We start from the raw sequence: 17471 nt of genomic DNA on the forward strand, positions 1-17471 counted from the left end.
ACCTTCTGTTTTTAACCATCTAAATGTATTTCATTTTACATTAAATATATGTATTCCTACATGCAAAATGTACTTTTTAAAAACTTTTTGAATTGTTCTCTCTTCACACACACACACACACACACACACACACACACACTCCCTCTCTCTCTAGCTGTCTCTCTCTCTCTCTCTGCATCTCTGCACCTTAATATTATTATTATAATATAAAAACAATGTTAACGTGTTGACAGAAACTTGACACCACGTTAACGTCATGGTAATAATACAAAATAATAAAATGAATATAGTGAACAAGATGTTTATATTACCTTTATAGCTATAGCTGTGTAATAATTAACGCTTATAACTTGGTCCATTAACCATCACCAGTTCAAGCAATTTTATAGTAAAGTTATCCAACGTATTAAAAAAGGTGGCATTTTATAAGGAAGGGGAGAAAATCCATTCAGAAAGCCCCCCCACGCGGTGGTTTGCGCATGTTTCTGTACATAGTCAGTAACAGTCAATCAATGTACATTCCTTTATATCGTCAGGAGGTGAAATCCCCGTGGCGTCTACTGTGTGTGTGCGTGTGCACTGTGAGTGTGACCGCAGTACGTTTCTACCCCAGAAGTGAACAAAGCGACCCGGAAGCGCTGGTGGTCCGGATTGGAGGCACAGTCAGGCTAGAGAACACCAACCTTTTATAATAATAGCCTAGATCTGTTCTCTCTCTGCGATCAGGAGGACACAATCAGGTATTTAATGTGCACGTCTTCCAACGTCTTTACGAGTGTGCATAACGTCGAGATGCGCGTGACTTGTGCAGAAAATACTATAGACTTGGCTTTTGATTCGTCAAAAAAGTTGCAGAATGTAAAAAAAACAACAACAACAAACAAACAAACAAAAGTGCATGTTTGGTCCAGATGGTCCAGTATTTCATGGGAGCAGGCGGTGTGCGCGCCGATGCTGTTCTTTTTATCCGTTATGTTTTGTTTTAGATCGAGGCAGACAGACTAGAGACAGTAGACAGCATCTGGGCTAGTTGTATTTCCGTGCTATATATTTTTTTGCAGGGCATGGTTGTTCTAGGAAGTGTCATTTTTTTTAAAAGAAGTGGTGGGGAGGCCGGGCTATTCAAACCTCATGCAATTCCCCGTAAACAATCCTTCATGCCTTTGACGCGACAAACACACCTTTTGTGTGTCAGCGTCGACTAGGTCTCGTTTCCTCCCCAGACAACATGTCAGTAATGTTCCTAAAAATTTGGGGTCTGCAGAATATGGCGTCCCGCCTTATAAAAATAAGGGCTGCCATTTTTGTTTCTCTTTTGTCTGGAAATGTTTTTTAACAAAACTGTCTTAGACAAGACGTCTGGGTCGCGTATTATCGGGGAGGAGGGCCGCGCCGATCAGTGCATATCACACATGTTCGCAAGCGGTTTACGCCTGCAAGTAGAAATTATGAAGTTTCCTATGATGATATATGTATATTTCTTTACTCGCAACAGAGCGACCTATAATACACTTATTTCCACGAATTCATATTCAGACAAAGGGATATGTTTGTCTATCATTACATATTTATTCACGGTCAAAACAGTCTTTGCGGAATATTTAAGACTAGACTGTATTAACCTTTTTATGAATGTGCCTGTCAGAATATCATGTGCGCATGTCATTTATAGATAATTGACAATACAGTATGAAGTGTGATCGTGGCAGGAGGTGTGAGAGCCCGTTATTATTCTGAAATAATAATTGCATAATAATAACAATACCCAAATAATAATATCATAATAATATGTGCTGAACTGAATGGTCACATGTCATGAACCATCTTCCTCAAATATTAGCAGTGATTATATTTTTTCCAACCCCAAATGATCTGTTCTTATTCTTATAATTACTAATGGAATATCCTCGTTATGACATACTATTTGTTACTATTTTAAAATTATTCATGAATTAAATCCTGTGTGATTATAGTGCAGTAAGTGAAAGTGTGTGTGTGTGTGTGTGTGTGTGTGCGTGCGTGCGTGCGTGTGATATATACTGTGTGTGTATGTATATATATATATATATATATATATATATATAGTGACATACTGTACTTAATTGTGTGCACTAACCGTGACTAGTAATCTCACATCTGAAATTGTGTAAACAAGTTGCCACGTGCTGTCAAACCCCAGGACTCGTCTCTTAATATTGTCCAGAATACATATTAACCCATTTAGACCTAACCTAAGGTTTCTGAAAACCTTAGGTTAAATTCTTATCAAAATTTTAAATATAATAATTGTGTTGCTACACATGTATAGCAACAACTAATGAGACACCGTGGTATAGCATCTGGATTGAATGGTGTAACTACGTATACGTTGCACCAGTTCTAACTTCTAACTGGGCTAAACCTAATACACTGATTTGATTTCTATGCATTATAGTGAAGATGATGTTGGATTGAGAACTTTGTGCACACAGTCCTGTCTGTGCAATTGAACATAAATAAGGTATTAGACATCCACTGGTTAATACTATGGCAAATGTGTTTCAAATTTAGGCTTTCATGAATATATTATTTCAGCATCGACATCGCAATGTACAATATACAATATATATATATATAATATCTCTGCTGTCGGGAAGAAACCACATAACCACATAAGTTCAAGAAAACCTTATATTTTGCAAACAAAGCAATACTGCCTCATCAAAGTTGGTATTGTGACTTTATATAATGTCAATTTCTTGCATGAGGTGGTGGAGTTAGTTACTTTAGTAGACAGTTTGAGGGTCCAGTGGAGTTAAGAGGTTTTGTCCGAAACAACACACAGACAGACATAAAGGGTGTTCAATAGCACTGATTTATACAAAAAAGAAAAACATCAAAAATGGAGTTGGGTGGTTTCCTCCCGACAGCAACGATATGCACATTGAATAGTGTCATTGCAAAGGATAGCTAAAGAAAATTGGGCCAGTCACTCATATTGCACTAAAACACTTTTACCTCTTATAATAGGAAACACACACTGACGAAGTTTTCATTTTTCCATGATTAACCTGTAAGAAACCAGTACATTCATCCATCTGATAACAATCAGTCAAGCTTTTAGAACAGGATGTGAATGACCACACACTACTACAGAAACCCAACAGTGGCAAGGGATGACTCACCCGATTTAATTTCTTGGTAACTAGAATTTAATGACTTCTTGGTAACTGGTTTTACAAACGACATTTGTTGAAATCACACAATTACATTTTCCCCCAATTATCATACAGCCCTATTTCACACAATTACTTCATAATGTGTGTCATGTTAAAATATGAGTGATAACAGATTATTTTAATCTCAGGATGGCAGAGCCACGATTCAACAACCCATACTTTTGGCCACCACCTCCCTCCATGCCGACCCAGGTAAGAAGCGAGTTATCCATAGCCTTTATTTTCTGTGACATTGCCATTTTCCACTGCCTTGTGTCCATGTGTTAATGTCCTTTGAGCCATTCGGCAGGAATCCCTGACCGAAACAGTGAATCTTTCAATGTCCCTCCCCCCCCGCCTCAGGTTTGCTCACAGATGCAAACCTGAGGCCTTCTATAAATGGTGATGAAGTTAAAAAAAAAAGCTCCCGATTTGGAAGGCATGAATGACATTCACACATGGTGACTGTTGTCTGTTAAACCTTTCAGCTGGATAACCTGGTGCTCATTAACAAGATCAAGGAGCAGCTGATGGCTGAGAAGATCAGACCCCTACATCTGCCACCTACCTCCACGCCCTCCCAGCAGTCATTGCTGGTGTCCTCCTCGCCCTCGGACGGCTCCGCACATCACGGTATGTCCCAGAAGCCGCAGCAGGTGCCAAGCCACCACCCTTCTCAGCCTCAGGGCTCTGGCCAGCCAGACATCGCCCTACACGCCCGCCCCACCTCCAGCTCTGGACAAGGTACAGTCTGATGTCCATTGTTTGGTCTGGTATTGGTTCCCAAGTCTAAATGAGTTGCAAGTAAATTGCTAGAATTAAAGCCAGTTGTACTACATTATTGCATGTGTCCCGCAGACTGAAGTGGACAACATCTGGGCTTGTGTGACTGCCCCCCTAGGTGCATTCAGCAGCAGGGCGCTGCAGCTGCTATATTTTTAGTCAATTATTACTATATTTGTTTTTTAACGATGGAAGACGGCTCCATCTTATGTCTTTAGAAACTAAAGTTATATTATTGTTCTCAGTGTGGACGCTTTGTGTACAGTTACATACTTGTAAGGGGAGGAAAGGACATGACTGTCTGTCTGTCCAGAGACTCCAGACTCTAGACCAGATTGTGCAAGGAAACATTTGTCAGAGGAGATTGGGTGCACATCTTGTACCTGTAAAGGAAACATTTGTGAAATGAACATTTGGAAGATCCTTAATAATGATCTTATATAATGCACACAGATAGACTTGAAGCCTTTGATCCCATACCCACTGACTCTGCAACACCTGACTTATTATTTTGAGGGCAAAAAATAATATTCATCACCGCCGCTGTTACAACTTAATTCTATGGGAAACACAGTGCCCTGGTTCAACCCTGTTGCATTGCAATGATATATATTCTGTTGGGATGTTTACCTTCATTATCAATAACTTGAAGTAAGAACTCGCTAAGCAATAATGATATTGCAAATGAAAAAATAAATGATATTATAAAAGAATCAACAACATTCGTGAGGTGACATGACTGTCACAGAAGGAGCGAGTGCATTCTCCGGCAGCGGCGTAAGATGCATCGTGCGCGCGCGCGGGGGGGGGGGGGGGGGGGGGGGTATTATGACTCCTCTACTGCCGGTCCGTGCGGTGGCCGTCGGTCCAGACACAGCAACTGTCGATAACAGCTGCAGTGTTTCCTCTGCTCTCCCGACATGCGTGTCCGTGGCTGGTTAAGACTCACCCGTAGCTCCCGACACGCGTTGCTGGTTAAAACTCACCCGTGGCTCCCGACATGCGCTGCCGGTTAAAACTTACCCGTGGCTTCCCTGTGAGGTTAGGGTTAGGTTAGGGTTTGGGGTAGCGTGTCGGACCAATGCGAAAACACTGCCGCGGCTGTCATCGGCAGTTGGCGGCGACACTGCATCTGACGCCGCTTCCGGAGAATGAACTTGCTCTGTCTCGATTGTCACTTCACAGTATTGTAAAGCTATGATTTCAGTCTTCATTTTGACCTTCATCCTTAGAGTTGGAAACGTTGGAAATAATACAGTACCGATATAGAGACAGGTGTTGTAAAATGTGTCTTTCATTTTCAAACTTTATTGTGTATTGATTAATCTGTCCTCACCTCACAACCTCTCAGATGGAAATATGGATGACAACAAGTCGACGGTTAAGGCGAAGGGACTGTGGGAAGACTGGCATTTAAGACAGATGTCAGAACAAGCTGGCAGAATCAACCATCGATCAGGTACAGGAGTCACTGTTCACTGTGTGAATGACAGAACACCCCTGTTAACTAGAGCAGGTACAGGAGTCACTGTTCACTGTGTGAATGACAGAACACCCCTGTTAACTAGAGCAGGTACAGGAGTCACTGTTCACTGTGTGAATGACAGAACACCCCTGTTAACTAGAGCCCGACCGGCATTTGGGTCTGATGCCCATCGCAATTTTGGAGAGTCCGAGAATCTACTCAGTCCACCGATTACCGATGTTTTGACCGATATATCAAAAAGTGCAAAATTAATTCTAATCAATTTGAAAAATCTACAAGCTTACAATGCGTTACACATTTGTGAGCTTTTAGATCTGCTATTTTTGTATTTGACAACCCAAAATGTGGTAATTCTTTTAAATATCAGCTGTATAATTGTCAAAAAGTCAAATAATGGCCGATATATTGGTCTGGCTCTAATTCAGATTCAGTGCAGAACAGATGCTTGTTTTTGACTTCCACAGCAACAGTACATACTGACACATCTAGGACACGGACAACAGGGATTAACATACAAAACAAGGGGACATTGCAACACATACTAAAAATAGTGCAGTGCACTATACATAACTCCAAATATATACATTCAGCATTCACTGTGCATGCAACGTTGCACTGAGTAGCTGCAGAGGAGTTATGTGAAACTATGCTACACAATTGCAGCTAATCGTTTATTTAAAGAGTAGGCATTAAACCTACGTCATGGTTAAAACGAATAGAACAATAATATATACACACTGAGGAAGGCTTGACGCCGTGTTTTGATTGTCCGTGCAGCTTTATGCAATACATGTACCAGAAGGACTTTGGAGTGCTGGCTATTTCTCTATTACAGTGATTCTTCGTGAGCCGTGCACCCGGTAAACTGCATTGTTTAGACTGAGAGTGCTCGTTTGTCTCTTCTTAAAAGTACAGAAGATACTGGCCAAATACACTGGTAGGATTGAGTGCCAACTAAACCAGTTTTGGGTGTATGCATTAACCAGTGGGGCGACTGTGGCTCAAGAGGTAGAGCAGGTCGTCCAATGATCCATGGGTCGGCGGTTCGAATCCCGGCTCCTCCTGTCTACATGTCGAAGTGTCCTTGGGCAAGACACTGAACCCCAAATTGCTCCCGATGTGCTGGTTGGTACCTTGCATGGCTTCCGCCGCAATCTGTGTATGAATGTGTGTGTGAATGTGTGAATGAAATGCACAATCTATGTAAAGCGCCTTGGATAAAGGCGCTATATAAATGCACCATTTACCATTTTAACCGATCAATGTGCAGTAGCCTACCTACTGTCTGATCCCTACGCCACAGGTTTGGCCCCTTCGTCCCGGCAAGAAAACCACAGCACCTCAGAGGCACTGACGCCAACCACTCCCACCTCCAGCAGTCAGAACCGGCTGTGTGGAGCACCGGTCAACATCATCTCTGGACTGGTCAATGGCCCCGGCATGGAGCATATGAAGGTCGGGGGCCTGGCGGGTCTCCTAGGGCCCCCACCTAAGACCCCCCGGGGACGCAAGAAGATCAAGGCCGAGCATGCTACAGGTCCACTGTTGGTGGTGCCCTATCCCCTCCTATCTGACCAAGGCTGTATCACTGTTGGACCCAAAGAAGGAAAAACCTACAGGTTGGAAAACTGGAAGTTACTTTGTGTTGTACAGATAATTAAATCTTGATCAGGTCATTGTCCTACAGAAAACATTTCTGTGGGACATTTCTATAGTTTAATATATCATAGTCTGTGTTATTGGTAGTCTTCAATAACACTCTGGCATTTGTTATTGTCCTCTTCTGTCCATTAGATGCAAAGTGTGTCCACTTACCTTCTTCTCAAAGTCAGAAATGCAAATGCACTCCAAGTCTCACACGGAGGCCAAGCCCCACAAGTGTCCCCACTGCTCCAAGTCATTCGCCAATGCTTCCTATCTGGCCCAGCACCTGCGCATCCACCTGGGAATCAAGCCCTATCACTGCTCCTATTGCGAGAACTCCTTCCGCCAGCTGTCACATCTGCAGCAGCACACCAGGTCAGTTACTTTACTTATTATGGATCCCCATTAGCACTTGCCTAAAAGCATGGGGATTCTTCCTGGGGTCCATTACAATCCAACATACAGCAATGTTACCGAGAGGGTGTGCTTTACCGTAATTATTGGCATGACCATGTCCCAGCGCGTTGATATTGCCTTTTCACGACTTTTTAATATCAATTGATTACGGTTCACAACTGTGTCCTGTACACGCTCATAACACTCAGTCAGTCAGTCAAAAAAATAAAATAAATGAGAATTCAGCTGGCTTATGCCGTCTATGGGGAGTGGGGACGCAGTTTTTAGAATCGTAATATCTCGGATTCATCTTTTTGGTGTACGATTATTTTTTTTAAGGTTTTTCAGAAATTACTTTGGACATATGTGGAAAACTTTAGTTAAACATTCAGAGTGACACACACATTACTTTACCTGGGTAACGGAAATTACTTTGGACATATGTGGAAAACTTTAGTTAAACATTCAGAGTGACACACACATTACTTTACCTTTACCTTATCATCTTCTGATACTTGAATGTTTTGACATGAAATAATAATCCTGTACCGTCACCGCGTGTAGTGTTTTGTTTCATTAGCACAAGCGACCGTGATAAAATAGGCTGCAGCTGTTGTTGTTGTTGCTGCTGCTCGCTGAGCACACGTGAACGGTAAAGATAGATACCAAGGATCGGACAGTGATGTCACTGTTATGCTACGCAACACTGAAGTAACACGGACTCGAAGCAAGGGGCCAGTGAGGCTATTCAACGTTGAAGCTCTTGGCCCTAGTGGTAGGAGGAGGGACTACAGGCGGACCCGTGTATTCATGACCGGGAAACCCCGTGCAGCTGGGCTTTAACATGTAGGACCATCACTCCCTACGTCACCCCGGACCTCAAATTTGAGGTCCGGAGGAGGGACTTCCGGCAGTCTTCCGGGTGCTTCAAAACGCCACTGAGCAACTTCCACTGACATGAATAGCTGGGGGGGGGCGGAGCTTCGCGCCAGTTCAGTCTCTATCCTTTTATATACTCTATGACTCAAAGCAGTTTATAAATCAGTCACTGACTCGTCCGCTGACGAATCCTTGGTATTTTCATTCGAACGGACAGAGTAAACTTTTCACCGCTTTTTGGAAAGTCCTTGTGAAGATAGCACAACCCCCCCCCCCCCCCCCCCCCCCCCACACACACACACACAATCAGAAGCGTTTTCAAAGTGACGAGGAGGATACAAAGACTGCCTGAAAGGCATGCATTTGCATTCTAATGGGTCGCGGACTCGTGCTCTACGTGCAGCGGCAAATCCACTGCCACTATAGTTCTCAGGTCTGGTGTTTGTCCTCTCGTTTTCAAATGGATTTTTTATACGACGGGAATACTTGGGGATTCCCTCCTCGCGTATCAGTGGCACATGTCCCGCGGACCGGCACCGGTCCACGTACCGGTGGTTGGGAACCTCTGCTCTAAACGATATGATCCTCGGTTACAAAAAGTATGTTTTGGGTGACACAATGACAAACGCGTTGCATAGTAGGCTGGGTTCCAGCCTGATTTGCTGCGTTCCGCGGATCTGAAAATGTCACTTCGCAACTCAGTCTGGACAGTCTCCTAATCTCCAAGGTATGCGGGACATATGAAAGGTTGAAATGGAACCGTGGCTTCTGATTGGTCTGTGGTGTGGATTGAGGAAAAACACCAGTTTGACGTATCAATGCGCAGCTACTGCTGTTGTCCTGCAACATCCCCTATCATTCACTAAACTCACCCCCTCTTTTGTACTACTGAATCTCACAGTGGACTAATGAATCGTTTACTTTTGACCAAGTAAACGATTTACCAATTTCAACAGTGAGATGCATGGACAGAGTGGCGCTGGTTGATGACGTATCAGCAACAACGTGGCTACGTAACAGTTGACGTTATGAAATCCGAGTCAAGCAGCCTCTGTCCAGACTGACATTTTGTGACAATTCAGAATCACGGAACGCAGCAATTCAGGCTGGAACCCAGGCTAGTTGCTGCTATCAGCAAGCTAAATCTATTTAGCATATAATGCCAGCTGTGAGGCCCTGTAGCTCATGCCCATGTTTGTCAGAGCAGAAGTTAATTTTCTATATAATATATACCACACTAGTTACATAGTGGATTTTCACAGTTGTCGCAGTTTCCGGTTAAAACCGCTTTCAACTTAAGACACTCTAACATTGAAGTCAAGTCAAGGGCTTTCTTTCTATATAAAAAGCAGATGGCATTGTTTTGACAAGCTGGTAAGAGTAATGTTATTATTATTACCAGTTTCAATTTCAGTAAATAAATACTATATTTTGTTGAAACCTCTGCATTCGGCATCCACCTTTTGTTTTTTTGGCATGAGCGGACATTTTTGAGGGGTGACAACTGACAAGGAAGGTAACAGGTTGTCAATCGCACACAATTCACGGCAGGAAACACATTGCCTGTACGTGAACAAACAGGCTTGCCGTTTTAGTCCACGCATAAGGTAAAATTAGAAAGTACGTTTCAAATTTCCAAGTAACCTTTCACGGGCCGGTCCGAGTCAGCCATGGAATGCCCAGGTCTGTGTTAGGCAAACTAAAAGTTTCTTAACCCATTGAGACCTGGAACGCATCCATGTCACGTTAGCGTTTAACCACATTAACCATTAACCCATTTTGGGGCGGGAACCCGTTTTGGTGTTTTAAACATTGTTATAATTTAGCTATTGAAAAATAGCAGATCTACAAGCTCATAGCGCGCCACCGAGTGGCGCGCTATGAACTTGTAGGTCTGCTATTTTTGAAAAATCGTTAAAATGTGCCTCAAATCTTTCCGAAAATTGTCATGATTTAGAAAACTTTTTTTTTTAAATTTCGACGTCAGTTATTTGAACCACTGATCTATAGTAACCTCTGAATGGCTAATGTGTTTCCCAAGATATTGTAAAGTATCCAATGCATTCCATTTATATACTGTAGGAGGAATGCACTGGATTCTAGTTTTTTTGAGTAATCCAACATCCTTCATGTCCCCTTCCTCCTGCCACAGAATCCACACTGGTGATAGGCCTTATAAATGTGCCCACCCTGGATGTGAAAAGGCATTTACCCAACTTTCTAACCTCCAGGTGAGTAACACTGCATACACACTACATGGCAAAGGTAAGACCACATATATGACCTCACTCTAAGCAAGGCATGTTCTGTACAAAAGGCCAGTCAGTCCATGTACCGTGGGAGTGACAACAGATGGAAAGAATGTAACTTTGACACCTGTGAAGCCTGTACTTCTAGGCTAAACAGCAGGGCAACTGGGTTGAACTGTAGTTAGACACGTGCAGTGATTGATTCAATATTCGTTCTATTTATTTTGGATATGTCAATCAATTTATTGAGAATCCAGCAGCAGTAGTATTCAAACTTAAAACAAACTGTGTAAACGTATAAACAAACAACAAAACTGAACCCTCGACCACGCACGGTCGAAAACTGTGTCGTCTTCCCCTGTCGCACCTGAGTGCCATCACAGTGACAGGTAATGAGGGGTTTCCATGACAACCACCCATCACTGATTGACATGACGTCATCATATAGAAGGACATAATTTGGTCATTAGTTCATTTAAATAAATAAAACAAAATAAACAAAGCATTTTGGCTCCAACACCCTTTATACAGGAAGGAGAATGACTATATCTGTGGAATGGTAATGTGATGAGAATAAGGGAAGACCCGTCAAAAAAACGGGAAACGGCCTAAATTATTATCTGTCCCCAGTTCAGTTCTGACTTGTAGAGACCATTGTTGCATGTCTTTACCGCTCTGCCACAGGCGTCCTGTCGGTCTACACCGTACAGTCCAGTGTCCAATAATGCAAGAACTGCCTAATGAATATAAAAAAGTAGAGTTTGTTGCATTTTGTTTTGCCATTACAAGAAAATAACTGATCATTATCTTCGTCTTTCTATTACAGTCTCACCAGAGGCAGCACAACAAAGACAAGCCGTACAAATGTCCTAACTGCTACCGTGCCTACTCAGATTCAGCATCATTGCAGATCCATTTGTCAGCGCACGCCATAAAAAATGCTAAGGCCTACTGTTGCAGTATGTGTGGCAGAGCATACACCTCAGTGAGTACACCTCAAATTACCTAGGTTTGAATAGTCCTGTCTGCCTAATGACGGATTGTCAATGTTGAAATGTTCTGTTTTGTCACTCCAAAGAACTAGACTAGAAAACCGATTCTAAATGTTTTGTACTTTTGGAGAGTGCAGAGAATTTGTCATCCAGCTGCATTTCTCGAATACTTGCCACATTGAACATAACGTAAAAACTCAGAGCATCTGCTGTGCTACTATTTTATGCCATATCCAACACGACAGCCATGCAAACAAACGCACAGTCATTTACAGCTAAGAGCTAAACATTACTCTCAATGTTTTTGAAAACATTTAAAGGACCACTTCACCACTTTTCAACTGCTCTTCCTATAATTGGTCCTAACTAATGTTCATGATAAAACACCACCATTTTTTCCTACTCAGTCTGTGTCTCATAGGAAGGCTATGGGCAGTTCAGAAAGTGTCCTCCACATCATCGATGGTGAATCCAAGCTAATAGAAACGGCAGGCTTTCTTTTCCTGAAAAGTTGCAATGCATCGTTCTCGCGATAATAAAAATCTAAATATATTTTAAAAGAAATCTTGTTTAAAAACATCTGCCTAATGATGATGTCACTGGTGGACGGGTGTCCGAACTGCCCAAAGCCCTCCTATGAGACACAGACTGAGTAGGAAAAAAATGGTGTTTTATCATGAACATTAGTGAGGACCAATTATATGAAGAGATGTTGAAAAGTGGTGAAGTGGTCCTTTAATGCGAGAAGTAGACATGTTTTAGATATGTTTAGATGAGTTATTTCTCAACAACGACCCGCGTGCCGTCAATTATCCCTTGCATATTGAGGAGGAATAGTCGGTGAATTTGAAATTGTATTGAAAATTGTACAGTTTATCCGGCTAGATGGATTTTGATATACTGTATAACATAACGAGTGGGCATAAACGATGAGGGAAATTTGTATGCTTTGATATTTTACACAAAGTAGACATTTAGTATAATATGTTACTGTCAAGTAGCAGAGGAGGCCAAAAGAGACACACATCTTAGCTAACCTTAGTAGGCTGGGTGCCAGAACAAACAAAGAATAAAAATGTCTGCAGACCAAATGTCTGCTCCCAGTTATATCTTTACTTATGTGGTAACGTTTTGGGCCGCAGCCCTTCCTACTGTCAAGGTCTAGTGAAATGTTTTTTTTAATAAAACGTGTACAACTGTACATTGCAAAACCCCCGTTTGCATTCTCTCTTTCCACAGGAGACATACCTTATGAAGCACATGTCCAAACATACGGTGGTGGAGCACCTAGTGAACCATCAGTCACCACAGAGGACCGAGTCCCCCAGCATCCCCATACGCATCTCCCTCATCTGAGTTCCCCCAGTCAGTCAGTCACTAGTACTCACAGCAGCACAGTAGGTTGGATTTCGTAGTCACGTGAGGCTGGCTTTTAGGGGCCCTGCGCACACGGTCATCTACATAAAGCCTACATTAGCATATGACAGCTGACATAAGCATTCAGTGCTGATTACAGCATCCAAGACGTCCCCCCTCTCTCTCGTTCCATTTTGACACGTCCTGTCAAGATGAGCACAGCGTTTTTATGAATGTAACGATGCAGCTCGACATTGCCCAGAGGCTAGGAATGTCTTACGTCAGATCTAAAAAAGCACTTTCGTAGGCGTCATGTACACTGCCGGATGCATTGGCCCTTAAATTGAAAACTCATTTGTTTAGATTTTATTTTTTTGTTTATTATTCCATGAAATGGTTTCCCAAAATGTGCCAGATGAAATTTGCTCTCAAAAGGAATTGAGAAAGTAAAAGAGAAAAAAATATTTTGTGGGTGTATTCTGGAGACATCCAAAGATAATCTTAAAGCACTTTTAGGCCTTGTGGTTTTGGCTCAAATTGTTTTAATCTTGTCACATGGCGTCAAAAAGGCATTACTTGAGGCAGCTAAAAGTATTTGTGTCGAAATGAAAGTTGTGTTGTTTGTTTTGGTTAACTTTTCTATTCTATACCTTTTATTTGTAATTAAAAAAAGAATATTCAACTATACGTTTACAGGGTCATAGAAATCAAAATTTGGAGAATGGCAATCGGAGCAATGTGGATGACAATTCAATGATGATTGTATTAAGATCATTTAGGAGGTAAAAATAGAGAAAAGGGTTACTATTTCCCCAAATGTTTCATCCGCCACATACAATGGCAACGTTTGTGATCATTGCATTATGATCCATCACTGCTATGTAGTTACCTTCCATTTTCCAATTGTTTTCCTCATGTCTAGTGCCATATGAACCATATTCAGGTTTTCTGTTTTGTTTTGTGAGAAAGAAATATTAGAAGCCGTATTTGCTTTCACTATTTTGTTCAGTTAAGCTATGGACATTGTTTGTAAGCATTAGAAACATACTGTTGCTAATTGATGTATCTACTTAACGCTTAAGACTTTGGCTCGTGATATAATTTTTTTTAAATCAATTCAAGCCGACATGAAATCTGTTAAAATGGGAAAAATATATTTAAAAGTAAACCATTGGACCAAAATGTGAAGTTGTTACAGCTATTTTGACCCAATATATATACGTATATATAAATAGTATTTTTACCTTCATATAAACATATTAACAAGCTTTACCCATTTACAATGAACTTCCATATAAGTCCTACTCCATGGGCCTATATGACAAGTTAACATGGAGTCGATGCTTATGCTTCGCAATATTTCTTTTGTTTATTTTAGTATTCTTTTCATTGTACACAGTATTGGTTTGATGTATTTTTTACTGTAACTTTAACCTCTGAATGGTACAAATTAGAGGTACCCTGTATTCTTCAGGGTACTTAATGAAAAGGTGCTATGGCTCGACTGTATGTCTGAGGTGGAACTGAGAATAATGTAAAATACATATACAGTATATAGTATGTTTTCAAAAGAATAAAAGACAAAACAAAAAAAACTATTACTCAAGCCACTGAAAAGGCCTGAAAACATCATTTAACACAAACAACAGACCCTGCCTCTTCAACTTAATCTCTCTCTTTCTCTCTCCCCCTCTTGAGATTACAGAGAAAAATGTACATGTTGCTGTATGGTAAATCATGTTAATCATTTATAGTTCCTATTTTAAGTTTTCATAAACCGTTTCTTTCTATTCGGGTTTTGTAAAAGATGTTTATCTATGAACTTACTGTAATGATTTACATGTTGTATGTTAATAATATTCACGTTTTATATCGGTTATTTACATATAAGCCTTAACTGTTCTACCATGCAAACGACCATTCTATTTCCATTACTTGTTGTGTTCTGCAGTATTCCGTCTTGTAAACATATTTTATTTTTTCCTTTCGCATGGACTACCCAAGCTGTAAACTGTATGATAACTGTTTAACCCATGTTCTCTATGAAAAAGATAATTGCGTAGATTTATTACTTTTTCCTGTCTTGCATTGTGGTTTCATATACAAGTTTCTAGACAACTAAATATGCACAGCCAAGACTGAAAAGTAAAACTAAGAACATCAATGTTTAAAAAGGAAAAAAAAAAAGCTTTGTATCTTTACCTTGTTTAATAAACAGACTGTTATAAACTTACTCATTGCTCGGCAGCATTTTGTATCAGGCTGTTTTAGTAAAACAGGACACATACAAAAAAAAAAAGATGTTGCAGGATTGTGAATTAATTCTCTTTATTTATGAAAATATGTTTGTATTTACATGGTTCAACTTCACCAAAGAGTCAAGTTATTGCCTGTGATAGTATTTCATTTTAGGCATACCACATCACAAGTACATTTTTTGTTAAGATGGTATTCATTTTTACCAGTAAGACAAAGTTAAAACACTTTGTCATTTCAGGCACGGTGACGACTAAGTGGACGACAATTACCACAGTGTACAAGCTGGGGATTTCTAGCCGTAAAAAGAAACAAAGCTATTCTTAGTGGTACAAAATATGTGCATATTAAATCCTATCCCAACATTTATAACTTAGTTGTCAACTGATTGTTCTTGATCACAGTTAGATAGTATATCATATAAAAAGTCTCTCCATTTTATTGAGCTTTAGCAAAGTATCTTGGCATCGAGTGTGACCAGTTACAAAAACAGGCATACAAGTAGTTCCACCATTGCCTGGCTACCCTAAAAATAGAAATTCCTTTCCGGTATCCTCCTTTTTACTGCCAACATCAAATTACAAAGAATAACTAAGCTGAAGTCAGCATTTCACACAGCTGTAAATACTCAACTGGCTATAGCAGAATATTTAGATACTCTACATCTGACAAAATCTCTACATTACAGACAAAAAAACGAACCAATACATTTAGTATTTACCACATTTATACAGTATTGTTATTCTGTAATTATGAAACGCTTGTAAACTTTTAAGTGCTGACAATGTACGATAATAATGACCAATGAGCTAACCAACAAAAATATTTCATCCCATAGGAAACTTTACTTTACGTATAAAATAATTGCCAATAAGTACCAATGCCGTTCTTTCCTTGATGTAAACCAAGTCACAAATGTACCTTTTATAAAGTGCTTATTTCAAATCAGTCTGATTGTCTCTACCAGACATTAGCTGAGCACTAGTGTGAGGTCTGCCATTATCTTACTTTGCCTATCACACCACCACCCCCACCATACAGCTTGGTCCAGAGTTAGGACTTGCTTTGGCATCCGGAGGCAAACACCATTTGGACAAATTCCAAGGTAAACACACAGATTAATAGTGCCCAAATGTTTGGGCCACAACTTTTGCTTCAAAGTTTAAGTACGCAATAATGCACAACAAAGTGTCAAAAGTATTGATTTTGGAATGGTGATTAATCTGTTGACTGGGACTGTTTTTAAGAGTTGCAATATTGGACATTAATGTGACAGCCAATCGTAAATACATTTTTCATGTCCATATTATTTGTTATAAATCTGAATGGTTGATAGTATAGGTATGGTATAATTACGATATAGTATGGCTCTGACAGTTCTATATCACTCCAAGACTAAAAAACAAAAACAAAAAAAAAGCATACTTTGCGATCACTTAATGTCTTTGTCACTAGGTGTCGCTAAACTGCTGTGTCACTGACTGTTGCCTTTCAGCCAGCTTCTTTGTTCCATCTTGTGTACAGGTACATAAGAGTCCAATTCGGCAGGCATTACTAATGCAGTTTTGAGGAAGTGGGTTGCTAGAAGAACAATATTGATTAATTTCACATGTACAATGGCTAGTTTAATCAGGATTGCAACCACCTTGTTTGTGCAGGCAGTCAGGGATTACTTTCTTGTAGAACGCATTTGTGTAAAGAAATTATTGTTTTAACAATAATTATAATAATTTAATTGGGATATGTCTATAATTTTTACGTTTCCTTTCCATATTTAGTAACAATTTTATAAAACAACTCACTCCAGCAGGCCATGGTATATTGCCATACCATGCCCTGTCATGAGTTATTGCTTAAGTAACAAGCTCCAAATTCCGTCATTTAGTCTTACACGAACATCAGCACATACATGCAACGGCGGAATGCACACAGGCTTGCTTTTAGCAAATGATCCTCTTCACTGTGTTCACTTTAGTACCAACCCAAAGCATAACCCTGGAAGACAACGTATCACCAAGCCAAACAAGGGAATGAACATATACTGTAGAATGCCACTAGAGTTGCAAATAGCACTTGAGAAATGAATACCTGAGCATAAATGAAGTGGAAGCCCCTTTCTGAAAATACTCTTTTACAAGGAGTAATAAAATACAAATAAACCTTGAATCCCTTTCACATCACACTTACCTATGCCACAGCGAAAGCAATGTTGTTCAGCAAAACAATTATAATG

At 40.4% G+C, this 17471-nt stretch overlaps 2 protein-coding genes across 7 annotated transcripts in view; one reads left to right on the top strand and one right to left on the bottom strand.

Moving 5' to 3' along the window:
- The first annotated feature begins 609 nt into the window (after positions 1–609).
- znf362b (zinc finger protein 362b) lies at positions 610–15213 on the top strand. The gene is made up of 9 exons (XM_079513294.1): positions 610–740; positions 3347–3410; positions 3686–3941; positions 5332–5439; positions 6737–7085; positions 7261–7485; positions 10538–10616; positions 11461–11619; positions 12866–15213. Exons 2-9 carry the CDS (start codon positions 3348–3350, stop codon positions 12980–12982), a joined length of 1356 nt encoding a protein of 451 aa, XP_079369420.1. The 5' UTR covers positions 610–740; position 3347; the 3' UTR covers positions 12983–15213.
- An 86-nt stretch (positions 15214–15299) lies between these two features.
- Positions 15300–17471, bottom strand: part of ccdc30 (coiled-coil domain containing 30) — a 41623-nt gene continuing 39451 nt past the window's right edge. For all 6 annotated transcript variants that reach the window (XM_079513245.1, XM_079513242.1, XM_079513244.1 and 3 more), the window contains one exon: positions 15300–16819. In XM_079513245.1, the coding sequence (XP_079369371.1) occupies positions 16793–16819 (27 nt within the window). In that variant the 3' untranslated portion in view covers positions 15300–16792. The remainder of the gene's footprint in view (positions 16820–17471) is intronic.

Source organism: Electrona antarctica (assembly GCF_951216825.1).
Source record: "Electrona antarctica genome assembly, chromosome: 2".
Classification (NCBI taxonomy): Eukaryota; Metazoa; Chordata; class Actinopteri; order Myctophiformes; family Myctophidae; genus Electrona; species Electrona antarctica.